The sequence below is a fragment of the Jaculus jaculus genome, chromosome 9, assembly GCF_020740685.1.
Source record: "Jaculus jaculus isolate mJacJac1 chromosome 9, mJacJac1.mat.Y.cur, whole genome shotgun sequence".
Lineage (NCBI taxonomy): Eukaryota > Metazoa > Chordata > Mammalia > Rodentia > Dipodidae > Jaculus > Jaculus jaculus.
Genome location: NC_059110.1, coordinates 133,979,741 through 134,002,480, shown reverse-complemented (window position 1 = coordinate 134,002,480; position 22,740 = coordinate 133,979,741). Strand labels below are relative to the sequence as shown.

Here is a 22,740-nt window from a genome sequence, read left to right as displayed (position 1 = left end):
CTACTTACCTGGGTGGCTTGGGAGTTGAGCCAGGCCAGCAGGCTTTGCTACCTTGTACATCTGGCTTATGTAGATCTTGAAGCTGGTTTCATAGGCTTTGCAGGTAACCACCTGAAGTGCTAAGCCATCTTTTCAGCCCTAAACTTTCTTTTTACATCTTGTTTCCCCCCCCTCGCCCCTGCAGTTCTGGGGATCAAACTCAGGGTCTCACGTATGCTAGGCACTGAGCCACGTCCCCAGCCCATTTCTACCCACCTTCAAGGGTCCAACTCTGTTGTCAGTATACTATATGTAAGTGTACTATAATATTTGCAGTGATTTCTTTAAAATATTTTGTAAATACACCTGGTTAGTTTCCCCTTTAAAAAAAAAAAAGGGCCTCTCTCTCTCTCTCTCTCTCTCTCTCTCTCTCTCTCTCTCTCTCTGCCTCTTCCTCTCTCTGTCTGTCACTCTCAAATAAATAAATAAAAATAACAAAAAATATTTTTAAAGAAGGGCCTCCAGCTAGAGAAATAGCTTAGCAGTTAAGGTACTTGCCTGCAAAGCCAAAGAGCCTAAGTTCAGTTCCCCAGGACCCATGTAAGCCAGATGCACAAGGGAGCGCATGCATCTGGAGTTCATTTGCAGCGGCTGGAGGCCCTGACGCGCCCATTCTCTATCTGCCTCTCTATTTGTGCTTCTTTCTCTCTCAAATAAATAAATAAAAGAAATAAAGCTGGGTGTGGTGGTGCACACCTTTAATCCCAGCACTCAGGAAGCTGAGGTAGGAGGATTGCTGTGAGTTTGAAGCCACCTTGAGACTTCATAGTGAATTCCAGGTCAGCCTGGACTAAAGTGAAACCCTACGGGGTGGGGGGGGGGGATAAAATAGTTTTAAAATGTAGCAAGTCCCTGTTTGAACTCTTAGTAATATGCCAACGAAGGAAACATTGTTTGCAAAGCAACCCATTTATAAAACAAACAAACAAAAAACAAAGTAAAGAAAAAGGCCTCAGCTAGGGATGCATAGCTCAATTGGTAGAATGCTTGCACCGCACAAAGCTGGGAGGGCAGTGCCCGACGTACTCCTAGCACTCTGGAGATGGAAACAAGAGGATTAGAAGTTGGAGTTCATCCTAGGTTACAGAGCAAGTTCAAAGCCAGCCTGTGCTACATGGAACCCTTTCTCAAAAAGTCTCGGAGGCGCATGCGTGTGTCTCTCTCTCTCTCTCTCTCTCTCTCTCTTTCTCTGTCACACTCAAATAAATAAATAAAAAGAAATGAACAACAACAACAAAAAAGTCTCTGAGGGGAACTGGGCATGGTGACAAATGCCTTTAATCCCAGCACTGGGGAGGCAGAGGTAGGAGGATCACCGTGAGTTCGGGGCCAGCCTGAGACTACATAGTGAATCCCAGGTCGGCCTGGGCCAGAGTTAAGACCCTACCTCGAAGCCAAAAAAAAAAAGTCTCTGAGGGGCTGGAGAGATGGCTTAGCAGTTAAATGATTGCCTGTGAAGCCTAAGGACCCAATTCAAGGCTCAGTTCCCCAGGACCCACATAAGCCAGATGCACAAGGTGACGCATGCATCTGGAGTTTGTTTGCAGTGGCTGGAGGCCCTAGCATGCCTATTCTCTCTCTCTCTCTCTCTCTCTCTCTCTCTCTCTCTCTCTCTCTCTCTCTCTCTCTCTCGCTGTCAAATAAATAAATAAAAATAATCAAAAAAAAATCTCTGAAAGCCAGAAAAAATCTAGACGAATTCAATGGATATTTAGAAACCCTTTTTAAAAACTACCTATAAGAGGCTGGAGAGGTAGCTTTGTGGTGAAGGTACTTGCCTGAGAAACCTAAGAACCCATGTTCAATTCCCCAGGACCCACATAAGCCAGATGCAAAAGGTGGCACATGTATCTGGAGTTCGTTTGCAGGGCTGGAGGCCCTGGCATGCCCATTCTCTCTCTCTATCTGCCACTTTCTCTCTGTGTTTCTCTTTCTCAAATAAATAAATAAAATTACCTATAAGAGTTCTTATGTGACTTTCTTTTTTGTGTGTGTGTGTTTGGAGGTAGGGTGTCACTTTAGCCCAAACTGACCTGGAATTTATTATGCAGTCTCAGGATGGCCTCGAACTCACAGCAATCCTCCTACCTCTGCCTCCCAAGTGCTGGGATTAAAGGCGTGCGCCACTACGCCCAGCTTCTTGTGTGACATTTTGAGCATTTAGTTTATTCAAAGTATTTTTTCTTGTTACATATAGTTGCTTGACTGTATTAAGGATAATGCTTATTCTTAAAAAAATTGAATATTTTGATATGTATCATATGTATGTCAAATCCCTAAACAAAACCGTGTTTCTTTTTCAGATTATGTCCCCATTGGCCCCAGATTTTCGAATTTGGTGTTGCAGGCTCTCCTCGTGTTACTGAAAAAGGCACCTCCTCAGGTAAAAAAAAAAAAAAAATCACGCACCCACATAGACATCAAAGTAGAAGTAGGACTGGTTGGGAAGAGCTCAGTGAGATGGACAGGGAGGCAGAAGGCAATGATTGAAATGCATTCTGTACATTTGTAAAAATTATCTAAAATAAAATAAAAATTTTAAAAGAAATAAAAAATGTATTTCCATAGAGGGTTTTTTAGTGGATTTTATTTAGTAGTACACTCTCAAATAAGCAGGTTATGATAGACATAAAATTCTGATATTGAAGGGATGTAGAAAGGTGATCTGAGCTGGCCTCTATCTTAAGGTAAATTATTTTCTTTTAAAAAACATGTATTTGCACATTTATGTGTGCATCCGTGTGTGTGTATGTGTTCCAAGGTCTCTTGTTGCTGCAGATGAACACCTCTCTGGCGTTACTTGGGTGATTGAGGAATTGAATCTGGGCCATCAGGCTTTGCATGCAAGTGTCTTTAACTACTGGCCCCTTAAGGTCAATTATGTTCTTAACAGATTTCTTTTTCTTTTCTGAAGATAGTTAAATATGACAGTTTCGGTTGTTATATCTTGTTTTATAACTTTTCTGGCATATTCTATATCTTTATCCCTGTGTGCCCCAAACAGGAAATTATGATACAAATGTGGACAAGATTCAATACATGTTCCCATTTGTTTCATTTATCACCTCACAGGTTTTCCTGAGAATTTGTATTTGAGGAAGCTTATGCTAATTTACTATAGACAGGTTGCTGTGTGTGTGTGTCTGTGTGTGTGTATGTGTCTGTGTGTGTGTATCTGTGTGTGTGTCTGTGTGTCTGTTTTAAAACTTGTGCACATGACCTTGAGTCACTTTATGCCATACGGTACTTTTAATGAATGAAGATACAACCAGAATCTTAATTCATTTAGTTGCTTTTTACTGATGTGGCTGCTAGAGACTGGTGATTTTATTGCCTTGACAAATGGGAAATCACCTAATAAGGGTTTGTGAAAACATTACTTATGTAGAAGCTGCCAGAGGGGATTTGGTACTTTGCAGCACAGAGGCTGTAGACTGATTCTGCATGCACCATACAGCCTTGAAGAAACGCCAGTCAAAGGCCGATAGATATAAAGGGGTTAAGCATTAACGTGAAAAACATCTTAGGGTTGATATGGGTATCTCATGTATGAAGATATAAATTAAACTGTATGGAGTATTTTGAATGTTAAGCTGGTGAATCTAATTTAAAATAACAGGGAAATGTATATGTGTGCATATAGTACTTTAAAGACTTGTCTTGATTTTTAGGGTGTTTTGGTGCTTTTTTTCCCCTTTGGGTTGTATCTTTTGTTTGTTTGTTTGTTTTTTGAGGTAGGGTCTCACTCTAGCCCAGGTTGACCTGGTACTCACTCTGTAGTCTCTGGCTGGCCTCTAATTCATGATAACCCTCCTACTTCTGCCTCCCAAGTGCTAGAATTGGTGCTTTTAAAAACAATTTTCAGGGCTGGAGAGATGGCTTAGCGGTTAAGCGCTTGCCTGTGAAGCCTAAGGACCCTGGTTCGAGGCTTGGTTCCCCAGTTCCCACGTTAGCCAGATGCACAAGGGGGCGCACGCGTCTGGAGTTCGTTTGCAGAGGCTGGAAGCCCTGGCACGCCCATTCTCTCTCTCCCTCTCTGTCTTTCTGTGTCTGTCGCTCTCAAATAAATAAATAAATAAATAAAACATTTTAAAAAAACAATTTTCAATAGTAGTACATGATATGCTTCAAAATTTGCAAAATATATAGATATGCACTGTGAAAGGATATTTTTTTTACTGTGTTAGGAATCAAACATCAAGCCCCATGCATATCCCCAGTCCCTAACCATTTCTGTGAGATGGGGGAAGGTGTCTCCCTTTATTGCCCAAACTGATCTCAAAATCTTGGGTTTAAGTAATTCTCCTGCCTCAGCATATTGAAGTTGTAGCTTATACTAATGCTGAAGCTAGAGAAATGAGTATATTTTTTTCATCAATTGATTCCTTCAATTAAAAAAAATAAATAAGCCAGGCATGGTGGCACACACCTTTAATCCGAGTATTTGGGAGGCAGAGGTAGAAGAATCGCTGTAAATTTGAGGCCATCCTGAGACTACATAGTGAATTCCAGGTCAGCCTGGGCTAGAGTGAGACCCTACCTCAAAAAAACAAAATAAATAAATAAATATCTAAAATATATCTAAAGTTACTGAAACAAAAATAGTTTCTTCTCAATGTCTACATATATATTATTCCCACAAAAATATTTTCATGAAGCCAGCATATTTCATATTTGAGGATGAGAAATATTTAAGGCACTTAAGTATATTTATTGTAATATTCGGTTGTTTATTTAAAAATAATTTATGAGAGCTGGGCATGGCATCATACACCGTTAGTTTCAGCAATCAGGAGGCTGACGTTGGAGGATTGCTGTGTTCTCTAGGCCAGCATGGAGCTACAGAGTGAGTTCTAGGTCAGCCAGGGATACAGTGAAAGCCTACCTTGAAAAAAAACCAAACAAACCAAAAAGTAAAAAAAAATAATAATAATTGAGGCTAGGAAGACTGCTCAGCAGCTAAAGTCACTTGCTTGCAAAGCTGCAGGCCCAGGTTCAATTCTCAAGTCTCCCAATTAAGCCAGGTGGAAAAAGTGTTACAAATGTCTGGAGTTGTATGGTGCACCCATACAAACACAAATAATCCAAATAGTATTGTTTTAAAAAGTGATAATTTATGCTAGAAATTAGGAGACAAGCCAGGCATGGTTGTACATACCTTTAATTCCAGCACTCGGGAGGCAGAGGTAGGAGAAATACTGTGAGGTCAAGACCAGCCTAGGACCATAAAATGAGTTCTAGGTCAGTCTGGGCTATGATGAGACCCTACCTTGAAAATAATAGTAATAACTATTATTATTATTAGAAGAAGAAGAAATAATAGCTATATAGTACTATTTTAAACTTCCTATCTTTTACCTAGAGAAGTATTATACATGTTAGTTTAAATAAAGATGCATCTCATGGCTGGGAGTTTTATAATCCTAAATAGATCTGAATAGAATTAAATAAGAATAAGCTGGGCGTGGTGGCGCACGCCTTTAGTCCCAGCACTGGAGAGGCAGAGGTAGGAGGATCACCATGAGTTCAAGGCCACTCTGAGACTACATAGTGAATTCCAGGTCAGCCTGAGCTAGGGTGAGACCCTACCTCAAAAAAAAAAAAAAAAAGAAGAAGAAGAAGAAGAAGAAATAAAAGAAATGCTAACAAATTAACATTAGCATTTGATTAAAGATTAAAGAATAACTTCTATCTTATAAGAACAATTACAAGATTCTTAAAAGAAGGGATAGTATGCTTTTAAATCTCACAGTGTGTAGCATAGAGAGATATACATCTTTCTTGGATAGTTTATTCAGTTATTATATATATTAGCATTTTCTTATCTTGATGAGCTTGGGTTGTCAGTGTTGCTAGAATTTATTAGACAAGGTACAATTAATGTGAAAAATTTCAAAAATGTTAAGTTCAGATGACCAGTAATTACATGAAAAGGTTGTCAACGTCATTCAGGCATCAGGGAATGTAAATCAAAGCCACACAGTAAGGTGCCACTTCACACTGTCTAGGATAGATGAAACACATGTAGGTGAAGAAGTAGAAAATTGGAACCCATATACATTGCTGGTAAGAATGTAATAATTGTGTTGCTTTGGGGAAACAGTTTAGAAATTCCCAGTTTAAACATTAAGTTAGGAGATGGCCTTTTGCTTTCTGCTCCTAGGTATAAACCCCAAATAAGTGAAAATACATGCCAACACAAAAGCTTATATATGAATCTTCATAGCAATATTGTTCATGGTAGTCCAAAATGAAAACAATACAAATGTAAGTAAAAGAAAATCTAATATATGCAGACAAAGGGATATTATTCTGCAACAACAACAAAAAAATGCTAAACCTTGATAATATGCCAAGTGAAAGAAAATGGTTCCAAAAGAGCATACTGTATGGTTCTTCCTATATAGATAGAAAATACATTAGTGGTTGGGAGGGAAAGATTGGGAGAATAAGAGGTGATGGCTAGTAAGTATGGAATCTCTTATGGAGGGATAAAAATATTCTCACAATGACTGTGATAAGATTGCACATGCTGAGAATATACTAAAAACTGTTGAATTATACATTTTAAGTGGGTAAACTGGTATATAAATTACATCTCAATAAAATGGTCACTTTTTAAAAATATGCCTTACAGAGCTATTTAGATGATAAAAGGAGAATTACATGGAGTGTTCACAAGTGAGAAGTGAGCGCCCAAGCTACATGGCCCAGCTAGGAAGAAATCTTAGAAATGGCAATTGGATCATTACAGAGGAATGTGGAACAAATTTCTCAAAGAACTAAGAAATAGAAATATTTAAGAAGTAAGAAAGATGGTTGCATTAGTGGCAGAAAGTGGCAGAAATTGTCTTGAAGGGGACACTCGCCCATCATCATCAGTTTGGTGACTGATTCAAGCTGCCAGATGACCTGCTGCACACATGAACTTGTGACAGGAAAAATTGTCAGAAATAGTTCTAGTTGGCACATATTTGACAAAATTACTACCTGCCTTTTCAGTACTACCTTGTTTTTAAAAATTAATTTATATTAACCCAAGAAAACTAGCGAAATTTTTGAGGCTGATCTAATGCCAAGAATATTTGTCTTTCTAAGATGGAAGCATTCATTTCACCAAATCAGTACCACAGAGGTTTTTCAGTTACCTACTAAAATTATAGGCATGTGAGTACTATAAAGTGTATAGTCAACAGGAAATCATTACTTCTTACTGGTAGGGAAACAAGCAATGAGCACTTTTCTTTAAAAGGACAGTAATCATATCAGTCACAGGATCCTTAATTTTGCATTTGTTGTAATTCCAGCTTTCTCACCGAAAAATTGTGCATGTGTGCACATGCTCAAATAAAAGAGTCCCTCCAGGGGCACTATGTTGTTATGTATCAAGATATTCTCTCTTCCACTTCTACCCCTCCCCCACCCTCCCTTCTTGTAAACTGGCTTATTAAACCAGGTTCACAAGCCCTCCTTTTTTTCCCCTTTGTGGTTGCCTTGCTCAGATTTTCAGTGTAGAACTAAAAATTCAAGTCAGATTTCAGTTACTAGGATAATTTTCTTTGAATTTAAATTTTTTTTCTAAGTAAATGCATAGATTTTTAATGAACCTGGTATTCAGTGGATTTGCTTTAAATTTAGCTAGAGAGTTAATTTCATGATTGATTTATTAGCCCTTTGAGAGAATAAAAAGTGGTATCAGTAGCTCGCGAAGACTGAAAAACATCATCACATTTTGTTTAGCATCTTTTTAAAACCAATTAAAAGCTTTTCTAAAATGGATTGAACAGGAGAAAATAAAACATGTTCCCTAGGTCTTTATTTCAATCAAGTTTCCCTGTGTTCTGCAGGAGAAGAGATCGAGGGGGGATAGAAAAATTGAAAAGGGCTGTCCCAGCAGGGCGCCACGCCGGAGAAAAGGGCTTCTCTGAGAACTCGGCAGCAGCAGCTCAGAAAGGCGCCCAGCCTGCTTCATCTACATGCAGAGTCACACAGGGAAGGGCGCGCTCACCGGCACACAGAGGTTTCACATGTGCTTCCCTGCTGATTCCTGTGAAAAGCTAACAATTGGCTTGGGGGGTAAAAGACCACTGCAGTTCACCCGCCCTGAGCTGGACGTACAATTTGTCCAGTGTTAGGAAATGTCCGGCTTAGCAGTGAGAAGCTCGAAGACACTCCTCCTTGCAATCAGAGTCCTAATGCCGTCTCTTTTTTTACTCGATGGCACTGGGGCTCTTTTTAAGTTTTTCAGATTTATGGAAGTTGAGGGAGATGTGCTTTTCCAACTCGGGAGGATGAACGCTGTGGTCTTGATGTCACAGAAGAGGCAGCAGTGAGCGGGAAGCCAGGTGAGCCTCCTGCACCTGCCACAGCGCTGGCTGGATTATTTTCCTCTAATGCCACCTTTTAAAATATATATTTGTCTTTTGGAAGACAAAATAAAGTGCCCAAAAAAGGAACTCTTTAGGCTATAAAATGACTTGTTTCCACGTTTCCTTCGCAAGTCTGAGAAGAGTCAAGCCATTAATGTGACTGTTTTATCTCGGGTGCACTTGACACTGCTGGAATCATACTGAAAGGCATCCCCTGAATAGAGAATAGCTTTGCTGTTCTTCCCATGTAGAAAGTGATGACATCTGATCATACACTTGGGTAAATGGCTGAGGACAGTCAAAACTGGCCAGAGGCCCATGCCCCAGGTACCCCCTGCCTTCTGCTTAGCTGACAGGAGTTGATATATTAGTCTACATGTAACTTGTCTGCATCACACCAATGGAAAACCATTTGGAATCTGTAAACTTTTATTATAGAATATTACACAAAATTGATAGTAATATTACTGGAGTAAAGCTCAGGCCTCACAGGGTTTTTTGTTTTTGGTTTTGGTTTTTTGAGGTAGGGTCTCACTCTAGCCCAGGCTGACCTGGAATTCACTATGTAGTCTCAGGGTGGCCTCAAACTCATGATGATCCTCCTACTTCTGCCTCCCGAGTGCTGGGATTAACCACCCCTGGCTCTACAGTTAAAATTTTTTACTAGAGACTGGAGAGATGGCTTAGTGGTTAAGGCGCATGCCTACAAAACCTAAGGACCGGGCTGGAGAGATGGCTTAGCGGTTAACCGCTTGCCTGTGAAGCCTAAGGACCCCGGTTCGAGGCTCGGTTCCCCAGGTCCCACGTTAGCCAGATGCGCAAGGGGGCTCACGCGTCTGGAGTTTGTTTGCAGAGGCTGGAAGCCCTGGCGCGCCCATTCTCTCTCTCTCCCTCTATCTGTCTTTCTCTCTGTGTCTGTCGCTCTCAAATTAAAAAAAAAAAAAACAAAAAACCTAAAACCTAAGGACCTAGGTTCAATCTCCAGGTCCCACATAAGCCAGATGCATATGGTAGCACATGCATCTAGAGTTTACAGTGGCTAGAGGCCCTGTCATGCCCATTCTCTCTCTCTCCCTCTCTGTGTCTCAAATAAATAAAAATACAATCGTTTTAAAACTTTAAAACTATGTATATCTAGGCAGGCATATTTGTTTCTCCATGGATTCTGTCTTAGCGTCACCAATCTATGGAGAAAGCTGCTTTTATAGAATCCCCATGACAGCTTAGGGCAGTCTTGCCATGGGTACACTGCCAGGAAGTCTTGGTAAGACTAGGCAACTCTTCAGGCTTTGGGCTACTTTAGCAAAATAAGCAAGTAATGGATGATTCCAAGTTCTACATGCCTAAACATGAGCATCTCTCCATCTATCTGCTGGAAATTAACTCTGGCTAATGACCACAATATGACTCAGTAAGATATAAGATAACCACTTTAGTCATTTTGACAGACACATTAATTGTAACCAATTATGACATCGTGACATGCATTGGATCTGATTTACTTATTTATTTATTTATTTATTTATCTATTTTAGTTTTTCGAGGTAGGGTCTTGCTCCTGCCCAGGCTGACCCTGAATTCACTATGTAGTCTCAGGGTAGCCTCAAATTCATGGCAATCTTCCTACCTCTGCCTCCCGAGTGCTGGGATTAAAGACATGCTGCACCACACCTGGCTTATTTTTTTTTTTTTATTTTACTTTATTTTATCTATTTGAGAGAGAGAGAGAGAGAAAGGAGGCTTACATCAGGGCTTCTAGCACTGCAAATGAACTCCAGATGTGTGCGCCACCTTGTGCATCTGACTTACGTAGTTCCTGGGGAATTGAACCTGGCCTCTTTGGCTTTGCAGGCAAGCACCTTAACTGCTAAGCCATCTCTACAGCCCTTCATTTATTTTTTAAAAATGATGATTGACAGTTCAGTGGCCCAATTTCCATATTTATTAAGTCAGTGACATTTGGTGACTAATGTATTTTATAAAAATTATTTTATGTTTATTTTGCTATGGATGGTAGGTTTTCTTGGAAAGTTCTATGTAAATTGGATATGTGTTTGAACATATAAAATACATAAATGTAGAGTAGTACCAAATACATCAAAGACAATGAAAAATATTCAATAAGTTTTTTCGTAGTATTTTTACAAAAATCTGCTGAATAAGACCAGCAGGTATTTTAAGTGTGTAGGGGGCATTGTTCTGTTTTGTTTTTGAAAAAACTCAAGTAAAATAGACATTAATGAATACCAAGATCAGTGCATACACACATACCATTTCTCAGAACATCTAAATTGTAATGAGCAAAGAAGTGTTAATAATGTTGAGACAAAATATTTTCTCGCAGCTAGAACACCCATTTTGTCTCCAATGTCCTAGATAAATAGCTCCACTATGACACTGGCATTAGAAGATGTTGTTTACAGTATCCCAGCATCCTGTGGGGCCTGAGTCTATTCGAGGATGGGCATACCAGGGACTCCAGCCACTGCAAATGAACTCCAGACATTTGTGCCCCCCTTGTACATCTGGCTAACATGGGTCCTGGGGAATCAAACCTGGGTCCTTTGGCTTTGCAGGCAAATGCCTTAACCACTAAGCTATCCCTCCAGCCCTTTTTTGTTTTGTTTTGTTTTGTTTTGTTTTGTTTTGTTTTGTTTTGTTTTGTTTTGTTTTGTTTTGTTTTGTTTTGAGGCAGGGTCTCATTCTAGCCCTGGTTGACCTGGAATTTACTGTATAGTCCCAGGTTGGCCTCAAACTCACAGCAATCCTCCTGCCTCTGCCTCCTGAGTGCTGGGATTAAAAGCGTGCACTACCACACCCGGCTGAAGACTTTTTTGTGAAAGAAGCATCGTTAGGTAGTCCACAGGACCTTTTTACTTGCTAGATAAGACAGCTGGGACTGCAACTCTTCTGAAGAGCAACGTTTGCAAAGACAGTGAGATTAGAGTCCCATTTGAGGTACTTGGGCACCACGTTCCTTACGTGCAGCACTTGAAGAAAGTAACAGACCTCCTTCCCCATGTCTTACATGCAGTGAGGTTTAGAAGCTTGCCAAGTCCAAAAACTAATGTTTGTCTGGGTATTGGAGATTTTACTTTATTTTATTTTATTTTATTTTTGGTTTTCCAAAGTAGGGTCTCACTGTAGCCCAGGCTGACCTAGAATTCACTGTGTAATCTCAGGGTGGCCTTAAACACATGCTTGTCCTATCTCTGCCTCCCAGGTGCTGGGATTAAAGGCATGTGCCACCATGCCTGGCCCAAGTATTGGAGATTTTTTTTTTATATTAAAAAGAATGAAGGGCCTGGGAGATGGCTCAGTGGTTAAGGCACTTGCCCACAAAGAAAAAAAAAAAAAAAACCCTAGTTTCGAGTCCCCAGGACCCATGTAAGCCAGATGCACAAGATGGTGCATTTATCCGGAGTTCATTTGCATTGGTAGAGGCCCTGGCACGCCTTCTCTCTCTCCCTCTCTCTCTCTCTCTCTTTCTCTCTCTCTCTCTCTCAAATAAGCAAATAGTCCTTATTTAAAAAGAAAGGGCTGGAGAGATGGCTTAGCAGTTAAGCGCTTGCCTGTGAAGCCTAAGGGCCCTGGTTCGAGGCTCAATTCCCCAGGTCCCATGTAAGCCAGATGCACAAGGGGGCGCACGCATCTGGAGTTCGTTTGCAGTGGCCGGAGGCCCTGGCATGCCCATTCTCTATCTATCTGCCTCTTTCTCTCTGTCTGTCTGTTGCTCTCAAATAAATAAAAATAAAAACAAAATTTTTTAAAAAAATTAAAAAAAATAAAAAAGAAGAAGAATGCAGTGGAGACCGGAATTTTAGAGCTCACTCAGGTAGTGAGTAGAAGAAAGGCCAGGGTACCTGGCCAGTGTGAGACCCTGGGACACTCGTCCTCAGCCTTCAGGATGACGCTGCTGATCAAAGCAGCTACCTGCTTCCCTTCTCCGCAGCCACCTGTACCTTAGGACCGCAGTTCTTTTTCCTAACTAGTAGTGCACTCAATGGTATCCCAGTTTCTTTCCCACCTTACTGTGCCTGAAATCAGGACACAGATCTTTGGAGGGCCCTGGGGCCTTATGCTATGCAGTATTACTGAACAGCCATCGGGTAGAACCAAAAGGGACACCTTGTAAAAGGATCAGGACAATCTATCAGTATTCCTGATGTTTATTGGAATGTAAACAGAATGGAAACTTGATTTTTTTTTAATTATTTTTTTGTTGTTTATTTATTTGAGAACAACAGAGAAAGAGTATGAGAAGCCAGGGCTTCCAGCCACTGCAAACGAACTCCAGACGTGTGCACCCCCTTGTTCATCTGGCTAATGTGGGTCCTGGGGAGTCGAGCCTTGAACCGGGGTCCTTAGGCTTCACAGGCAAGCATTTAACCACTAAGCCATCTCTCCAGTCCAAACTTGATGTTTTTAAGTCACAATTTGTCTATAACCACATCACTGTGACAGCTGTTTCTCACACTGAGGAATGAAGAGTGCTTTCTCACTGAGAAGCCCCCCCAACACCTGCCCTACACACACACACCCTTAAAAAAAACCTGTTTGGTTTTATTTTCTTTTGAAACAGGGTCTCCAGGTAGCCCATGCTGGCCTCGAACTTGCAATTTTTCTGCCTCAGCCTCCCAAGTGGCTAGGATTATAGGTGCACCCCACAGTGCTTGGTTCTATAGATATTCTTTGTTGGGCTGGGGGATATTTTGAAGACAATGGATCTTAACTGCACATAGAATTGTCTCTGACAGTTCAAATAGGAGGAAAGGAAGTAAAATTAGAAGGCTTGAATTTGAATCCATTTAACTTCTGAGCCTCAATTTTCTTATTTGTAAATCAAGAATGTTCTTGTAAGTTGCTGCTTTAGTTGTGAGAACACCAACTCAATTATTTAATTATTCATTTCAAAAAAACTAACCCCTCTCCAACAAAAAATAAAGACAAAATAATAACCTACCTCTCCTCTTGAGTGGTAGGAGTAAAGGCTTGTGCCCTACTTTAGATTATTTGTTTTGTTTTTTGTTTTTTGAGATAGGGTCTTGCCCTAACCCAGGTTGACCTGAAATTCACTATGTAGTCCTAGACAGGCCTCAAACTTTCAAACTCACAGGGGTCCTCCTACCTCTGCCTCCTGAGTGCTGGGATTAAAGGCGTGTGTCACCATGCTGGCCCTCCTTTAGTTTGTTTTATTTTATCATTTGTTTATTTACTTATCTGCAAGAAGAGAGAGATAACAGAGCACAGGGACATCGAGAGAATGGTCATACCAGGGCCTCCAGCCACTGCAAATGAACTCCAGATACACATGTCACTTTGTGTATCTGGATTTATGTGGGAACTGGGGAGTAGAACTTAGGTCCTTAGGTTTTGCAGGCAGGCACCTTAACTGCTAAGCCACGTTTCCAGCCCCCTGTTCTAGATTTTAAAGAGGAAAAAATTACTATGTCCATCTTTGGCGTCTGAAGCCAAGTATAGTCAGCACCGTGTGGACTGTCCGTGTGGCTGGTGCTCAACAAGGGCGCACGGGCTGTGAAGAGCTGCCCGGCAGGCGTGAGGCCGGCCCGGTGTGCTGCGGGCCTCTTGCTCTGAGAGTGTGTTGCATCAGGGGTTATGCAGGGTTCCAGTGAGCCTGCCTGCTCTGACAGTTCCACTTCTGGTCAGCTGCTGCTGTCTGTGAGCATCCATCTTCTGAAATGTTGGGGCCCAAAGTAATAAGTTGTTTGTATAGAGTTAAATGAAGACAGAGTAGAAAAAAGGAAAAATTTGAAAAATCATAAACACAAGACTACTACATACTGGCAAAAAAAAAAAAAAAAAAAAAAGCCCTCTTGAAAGCATTGTAATAAGCAGAAATGCTGTGAGTAAAAGTCACAGAGTTTGGGCTGGAGAGATAGCTTAGGGGTTAAGGCACTTGCCTGCAAAGTCTAAGGACCCAGGTTCAATTCTCCAGAACCCACATAAGCCAGCTGCACATGGCGCATGTGTCTGGAGTTCATTAGCAGTGGCTAGAGGCCATGGCACACTCATTTTCTCTCTCTCTCTCTCTTTCTCCCTCCCTCTAATAAATAAATATAAATAAAAATAGTTCTTTCTTAAAAAGCCACAGAGGTAAAAATTAAATTAGAGATGGTTTGTACACAGGTTAGTTACTGTCAAGCTGAAAGCTGTAATTGGTGAGGGAAATTGTGGATGCCAGGGTAGGAGGTTGGGCTTGCTAATCAGTCTGTGGCCTTTCAGTTAACTTTCTTTTTTTTTTTTTTTTTTTTTTGTTTCAATGTAGGGTCTCACTCTAGCCCAGGCTGACCTGGCACTCACTCTGTAGTCACAGGCTGGCCTTAAACTCACAGTGATTCTCCTACCTCTGCCTCCCAAGTGTTGGGATTAAAGGCATGCGCCACCACATTCAGTTTCCAGTTAACTTTCTAGTGAAAGAGTTATCTACACAAAACCATTCTTTGTAGCACTAAGAATAGTGTGGTAGGGCTAGAGAGATGGCTTAGTGGTAAAGCGCTTGCCTGTGAAGCCTAAGGACCTGGTTCAAGGCTCGATTCCCCAGGACCCATGTTAGCTAGATGCACAAGGGGACGCACACATCTGGAGTTCATTTACAGTGGCTAGAAGCATGGTGTGCCCATTCTCTCTGCCTCTTTCTCTCTCTTTCTCTCTCTCTCGGTCACTCTCAAATAAATAAATAAAAATGAACAAAAATAAAATAAAAAATAAAAGAATAGTGTGGTAGCTGGGCGTGTGGTGCCCACCTTTAATCCCAGCACATGGAAGGCAGAGGTAGGAGGATTGTCATGAGTTCAAGGCCACCCTGAGACTACAAAGTGAATTCAAGGTCAGCCTGGCTTAGAGTGAGACCCTACCTCAAAAAAAAAAAAAAAAAATCTTGGTATGGTATGGTCAGTACAACTTTATTTTTCTTAATTTACTTCTTCTATCTAAGAGCATAGACATCACCAATCTTAGGTAGGTCATGTATCTCCCAAAGTCATAATTAGAAGAACAATCATTTTGAATTTAAATTAAAAACTACATGTGATAAGACACCTGCCTATCAAGCATGAGGTCCTCTGTTCAGTTCCCAGCATCATTGGAAAAAATGAATAATAAACGCAGATTTTTTAAAAATGGCCCTCAGAGCCTAATGGAAAGTCAGTGAGCCTGAAGCCCAGGTCCAGTTCCCTCTGAGTCAGAGAGCCAAGGCCACCTCACCCCCCAGCCCCAGTCCTCGTCTGCAGAGGGAGGGAGAGGGAGAAGGCAAAGGGACAGGGAACACATGAATCTTCAAGAGCCACTCCAAGTGTAGAGCGGGTGATCTAGAGTCTTCCCTAAAATTGCTGCTGAAGATTCTCTGAGATCACAAAATCGTCGGGTTTGCCCATTTAAACTTATCTGGAGTCAGGCTTATTGTTCTCTCCGATTGGACGCGAGTCCCTCCCTTTGTCCTCATGCTGGCGCACCGGGCCTGGCACAAGGGCTAGACTAAGAACTTGCTCCAGGGCAAAGTCTAATGGAGAGCCTAAGAGTAGCTGTCTGCCCAGTTACAGCAAGATTTATGTGAAACATCCTTCCTTTGGTATTCAACATTTAACTGCAAGAGGAAAATAGGAGGACAAGGAAAAGGAGGGGCGGCAGCAGCTACAGACATTTGAGTAACAGTCAGAAATGCAGGCTGGGGGCTGGAGAGATGGCTTAGCGGTTAAGCGCTTGCCTGTGAAGCCTACGGACCCCAGTTCGAGGCTCGATTCCCCAGGTCCCACGTTAGCCAGATGCACAAGGGGGCACATGTATCTGGAGTTCATTTGCAGTAGCTGGAGACCCTTGCATGCCCATTCTCTTTCTCTCTCTCTCTCTCTCTCTCTCTCTCTCTCTCTCTCTGCCTCTTTCTCTCTGTGTTGCTCTCAAATAAATAAATAAAAATGAACAAAAAGGGCTGGAGAGATGGCTTAGCGGTTAAGCACTTGCCTGTGAAGCCTAAGGACCCCAGTTCGAGGCTCGATTCTCCAGGACCCACGTTAGCCAGATGCACAAGGGGGTACACGTGTCTGGAGTTCGTTTGCAGTGGCTGGAGGCCCTGGTGTGCCCATTCTCTCTCTCTCTCTTTCTCTCTGCCTTTTTCTGTGCTTTCAAATAAATAAATAATTTTTTTTAATGAACAAAAAAAATTTTTTTAAAGAAAGAAATGCAGGCTGGATATGCAGAGAGGCCCACCACTCCCTCGTGCTGGCCTGACTCCTAGTTGTTTGCTGGGCGTTGATCAGGGCTTCCTCCCTGGACAAGCCCTCTACCTCAGTAGTTCATCTTTTCACTTGGTTGAAAGGAAACCAGATTTATACTGCTACCTTGAGTTAATGACTCGCCACGGATCGCATCTGTCCTCCAATATCAAGTCTGCATTGCACAATCACTAGCTAAGGAGTATATTAACTAAAAAGAATGTCATAGCAACCGTGGGCATCAACTTAAATTATAAATGAACACATGCACTATTCATTCTGGAATATTTTCTTTAAAACTCAGTACTTCACAGTAGTCAACATTTAGGTACCCAAAAATGGTGGGCATTTTCTTGTTGAATGCTTAGTATAATGTACAGTTTTCTAGGGCCAGAAGAGAGAACATAACAATGGAGTGATCTGCTACCCTCAAACCTACCCTGGCCTCATCATCCGCTGAACACGTTTATTAACTTTGCACTCGGCGAGGCATTGAGCTAGCCCCAGACACATCAGTAAAAACCAAACAGGAATAAGGCCTGGCCTCACAAAGGAAGCCTGTGAGAAATACGACAGCAAGGGAGGGAGTCAAGTAGACGGTTTGTAGGAAAGGTGATTTTCACGGTAGGACCAGAGCAGGGTGAGGAGGGGACGTGTGGCGAGGGCGAGGCTTGAGTACGTCTACGAGAAGCAGACATTCAAGCAAGTCTGGCTGAGGGAAAGCCCTCGGGCTGGTGTAAAGGCAGCGTCTTTGGGGCAGAGGGACTGTAGGTGACTCCCGCTGGGTGCCAGGCAGCTGGCTGAATGCCTCAGGGACTGGGGCAGAACAGACTCAAGGAGGCTGGGAACTAGGTTCAGGTTATCGGGAATGCAGTGTGAGAAGTGGTGCAGTAAGGCAGATCTTTTCTAAAGGCCTCCAGCCAGCAACAAAGAAACTATCCCCATCCCAAGAATGAAGAACTGTCCCATCCCAAGACAGCGGCCAGATCAGTGGTGGACAAAAGCACCTTGTTGGAAGGCCTCCTGCGTCCCGACTGCCGCCCGCCCTCTTGAGAGGCCCCTTGAGCCCCTGCGCGCCCCGGCCTCTCCCGGCCTCTTGCCGCCCCAGGACGCACCCCCATCCCCACCGTGGCCGCCGCTGCCTGGGCTGTGCGGACAGGCCAGGACCCCGGGGTTCTGCTGCTCTCCCGCCTGACCCCACGTCGTGGATGCGAAGCGCCCAGGCTCCTCTGGGGACCTTGCTTCCTCTCCTTGTTGACGGCAGAGAGCCCCTCCCCGGCATTCTGAACCTCATGTCTGAGGGCAGGGAGGGTTTTCTAATCCCGCCTTTATGGTTGAGGAGGCGACTGGAGCTAGGTCAAAAAATTTACCCCACAAAGCTGCCAATGAAGGTGTTTGTCCTTCTTCTACCAAGCCGTCCATCCATCAGGGGACCTGACTCTTCCATAGCTTTCTGTCCCTGCCCTGCAGGCCAGCATTAAAAGGACCACACAGCCGGGCATGGTGGCGCACACCTTTAATCCCAGGAGGCAGAGGTAGGAGGATCTCCATGAGTTCGAGGCCACCCTGAGACTCCATAGTGAATTCCAGGTCAGCCTGGGCTAGAGTGAGACCCTACCTTGGAAAAAAAAAAAAAAAAAAGGACCCCATGCGAGTACATTGTGGACTGAACGGCGCAGCCCTTCCTGGGGAGGCTCACGGTCAGAGCCAGCCGCGTCACTGTGGCCACTGGCTTCTGGGCCTCAAGTTAGGGAAACTGCCAGCAGCTGCAGGATCCTCTCCCCACCCCAGCTCTTCCTCCGAACGAATCTTCTCCGGTTTCCTGCGGTCGTTTTTTTTTATATTTAATCTCCTCCTTCCCTTCTTTCCCTGGGTCTTCCTCTCACTAGCCCCCCTCTTCTCCCCAGAGAGACTTCGGTTTCAACCCCCAGAACCGCGCTCAGCTGCACCCACACCCACACCCACGCGAGGCTTAGCAGCATGAGAGCCCTGCCCGCTCATGGCCTTGCCAGGGGCTCCCCTTCGCCACTGTCTCGGCAGCCCGACTGGACCCTTCCTAGGTAACCACACGCCAGGAAACTCCCCGCCTCAAGTCCCCGCATCCACTGTTGTGATGTTTGCTGCTGTGTTACTTGGTGGTGTTGCCTGCATGAATACATGATAGTTTTTCCAGCTAAATTGTAATCACTTTTAAGGTACAAGCCAAATATCATCATCCAAGTGCCCAAAAGGAGTAAATTCTTGTTAATGCTCCAAGTAGCTAGTGTCAATTTTATCTTTTACTTCTGTGTTTACAAATTTATAATACTCTGACATTTTTTCATGTCATTTACATAATATCAAATTGTAATCATCAGAAAATAAATTTTAAGGCCCATAGCACACCGCAGTTTTGAATTGCACTTTTGTTTTGTTCCTTTTTATTTATTTATTTGGGTGTGACAGAGAGACAGAGAGAGAGAATGGGCATGCCAGGGCTTCCAGCCACTGCTACCGAACTCCAAACGCATGCACCCCTTGTGCATCTGGCTAACGTGGGTCCTGGAGAATTGAGCCTCAAACCAGGGTCCTTAGGCTTCACAGGCAAGCACTTAACCGCTAAGCCATCTCTCCAGCCCTTGAATTGCACTTTTCAAATCACTTCTACAGGCCAGGTGTGGTAGCGCACACTTTAATCCCAGCACTCAGGAGGCAGAGGTAGGAGGATCTCTGTGAGTTTGAGACCATCCTGGGACTCTAGATGAGACACTACTCAAAAAAAAAGAAGAAGAAAAAGAAAGAAAGAAAAGTTTTAAAATCACTTCCTAATTCATTTCAGGGTTCCCAATTGTTCCCTTAATTCTTCTTACCAAGACTGTGTTACATTTGTTTCGTGTTGAGTGTTCTGGAAAGAACGGCCTTTCATTCCTGCACAACTGACTTTACTTTGGTTCATAGGTTGAAACCAACCCTTCCATTTCACTGCAGTATTATAATTTGTGGTGCTTTTCTTTAGGACAAGGGGAGGGAGAAGCTTTCTTCCACATGAACTTTTGTTACAAATCAGTTGACCGGGGCCATTCGGTGCCCTGGCGGACCCCTGGTAGATCGTGGGTTATCTGGTTAGCCCTTTGTGTGGCCAAAAGCTTGACAGTGCTTAGTACCTGGCTTGTTCCTCATCTGGTAAAGAAGTGGCTCCCAAAGGCTCAACACCTGACTAGCCCTGCCTTTTTCATGGTAGTGTTTTCACCTGAGATGCTTTGTAGAGTCCTAAGAACTAGTTGACTGGTACTGACTTAACCTTGGAACAGTGTTTGTCATAACGGGACTGGCGGACCGTTGTTCTATGTAGACTTGTTGCTTATCTCAGGACCAGCAAATCTCAGCGAAGAGTACGCTGGAGCAACTGTTTTCTCCATCAAACAGGTTATCGCTGCTTTTTCTCTTTCTGCCAAGGGGCATGTTTGGGCACTGTGGACTTAAGACCCATAGCCACAAATTAACAAGCCAGATTTCCCCTTTTGGATTGAACTTGCCTCTTTTTTTTTTAAATTTATTTTATTTATTTGAGACACAGAGAGAGAGTTAAAATGCATGTGCCAGGGTTTCTAGCCACTGCAAATGAACTCCAGATGCGGGTGCCACCATGTGCGTGTGGCTCATGTGGGACCTGGAAAGTCGAACCTGGGTCCTTAGGCTTCGCAGGCATACGCCTCAACCGCTCAGCCGTCTCTGCAGCCCTGCCTCTTTTTAAACTGCACCCGCATTATATACCGCTTTTCTCTTCAACTATGACCCCGTGTGATTTGTTACATTAGTACAGCCAGAGCTGTTTTCTTTTTTCCATGAGAAAGCTTCCAGATGAACATTACCACTAATTAATATACAAAATGACCCAGCACAGTTTAATTGTTTAGTAAGGTTTTTCAGTGTTTTCTTAAAGATGATGCTTTACAAGTCAAGACCTGAACTTGCCTGGGTCGTGACCTCTCTGCAGTGTTTGCAGTCTTGTTAAACAAGAAGAGAAGCAAAACATAAATTAGCGTCTCTGTTATAAGCTGCCCCACATTTCCCAATCTTCCAGCCCTTCTGAGAGCTTTGCAATCACTGTATGAGAAGGTGTCGTGGGGAAAATGGCAGTGGTTGGAAAGTCCAGCTTCTGTGGGGAGCAAGGAGCTTCTTCGCTTCCATTCTTTTAGGGAAGCCAATGCTATCCTCTCCAAGAGAGAAGCAAGCTGCGGGAATTTGAATTATGGGCATGGGATAGTGAAAACCAAAGGGAAAAGAGAAACAGCAAGTGTCCTTTAACTGTAATGAGCCCAGAGGCCAAGACAGGAGCTGGGAGCCAGCCTGGGCAACGTAGCGGGGCTGAATCAAAAACAGTAAGATCGCTCAGTCAGCAAAATACTTGTAACAAGGCCGGGCGTGGTGGCGCATGCCTTTAATCCCAGCCCTTGGGGGGCAGAGGTAGGAGGATCGTTTTGAGTTCGAGGCCACCCTGAGACTACATAGTGAATTCCAGGTCAGCCTGAGCTAGAGCAAGTCCCTACCTCAGAAGAAGAAAATAAATAAATAAATAAAACTCGTAAACTTGCAGCATAGGCCCGAGGACCTGAGTTTGGATGCCCAGTGTTGTGTAAAAGCCTGGGCAGGGCACAGCAGCATATGCCTGTAATCCCAGCACAGAGGCGAAGGACAAGGATCCTGGGTCTTGCTGGCTAGCTCGTCTGTCCAAATTGGTGAGCTCTGAGTTCAGTGAAGACACCATCTCAAAACATAAGGTGGGGCTGGAGAGTTGGCTTAGCAATTAAGGCCTTTGCCTGCAAAGGCAAAGGATCCAGGGTTGGTTCCCCAGGACTCAAGTAAGCCAGATGCTCAAGGTGGCGCATGCATCATTTGTGGCGGCTGGAGGCCCTGGTGTGCCCATTCTTTCTCTATCTGCCTTTCTCCTCTCCCACTCTCTTAAATAAATTAATTAAATAAGGAAGAGAGCAATTGAGGAAAGCACTAGAAGTCCATCTCTGGCCTCCACATGCATGCACAAATACTCACACAAAGTGGTAATCAGAACTGTAATGAGATGAAGCAGCATATGTGACCTTGGACATTTATTAGCTTTGGGGTGTGTTCCAAGTTTACCTTAGAAATGAGTGTTAAGGCTGTGAGGGCGATGTGGCTGTGACATCTGTCAGGCCATTGATGGCCAGGGTTTATTTGGCTGATCTGGCTGGCTAGGCTTTTGATCCTGTCCTCTGCCAGTGAACGAGCTTCCTCAAATAGAAGACCAGTCTTCTAACCACCAAACAAGCTCTCAAGAAATTAGTGTTAAAAATACTTTTAAGAAGGGCTGGAGATCATGGATAAAGCACTTGCCACCAAGTGTGAGGACTGGGGTTCAGATCTTCAGCACCCACGTAAATGTTGGGTGGGTGTGGAAGCTCACCTATAATCCCAGTGTTCAGGAGGCAGGCAGGGGAGTCCCTGGGTTAAGATCACTAACTAGACGAGCCAAACTGGCAAGCTCAGAATTCAAGTGAGAGACTCTGCCTCAATAACTAAGGCGGAGAAGCTGGGCGTGGTGGCGCACGCCTTTAATCCCAGCGCTTGGGAGGCAGAGGTAGGAGGATCACTGTGAGTTCGAGGCCACCCTGAGACTACATAGTGAGTTCCAGGTGAGCCCGAGCTAGAGTGAGACCCTGCCTTGAAAAACTAAAAAACCAAAATAAATAAGGTGGAGAGGAATCAAGGAAAGTATTTGTCTCCTCTACACACATGCACCCAGCCTTACACATACTACCAGATAGACATGCACGCCGGATCTCCGTGCTATACGTACTTTTGAGTAAATGCACCTTTTGTTTGTTTGTTTGTTTGGTTGGTTGGTTGGGTTTTTTTTTAGGTAGGGTCTTACTCTAGCCCAGGCTGACTTGGAATTCCCAGGGTGGCCTCAAACTCTCAGCAGTCCTCCCACTGTGCCTCCTGAGTGCACCACCACCCGGGCCCATCTTTCTGCTATCGTGGAAATGTATTTATTTTTTATGTTTTTATGTTTATTTTTTATGTACTTCAGCACCACAACTCTGGTTTTGTTATTTTGCCTTTTTTACTTAATGTTTCTGCTCCCT

The 22,740-nt window shown here is 43.4% G+C and overlaps 1 protein-coding gene across 1 annotated transcript in view; it reads left to right on the top strand.

Moving 5' to 3' along the window:
- Window positions 1-22,740, top strand: part of Nsf (N-ethylmaleimide sensitive factor, vesicle fusing ATPase) — a 176,465-nt gene that overhangs the window by 142,600 nt on the left and 11,125 nt on the right. The window contains exon 17 of the mRNA XM_045158691.1: window positions 2,343-2,422. Coding sequence (XP_045014626.1) covers window positions 2,343-2,422 — 80 coding nt within the window. The remainder of the gene's footprint in view (window positions 1-2,342; window positions 2,423-22,740) is intronic.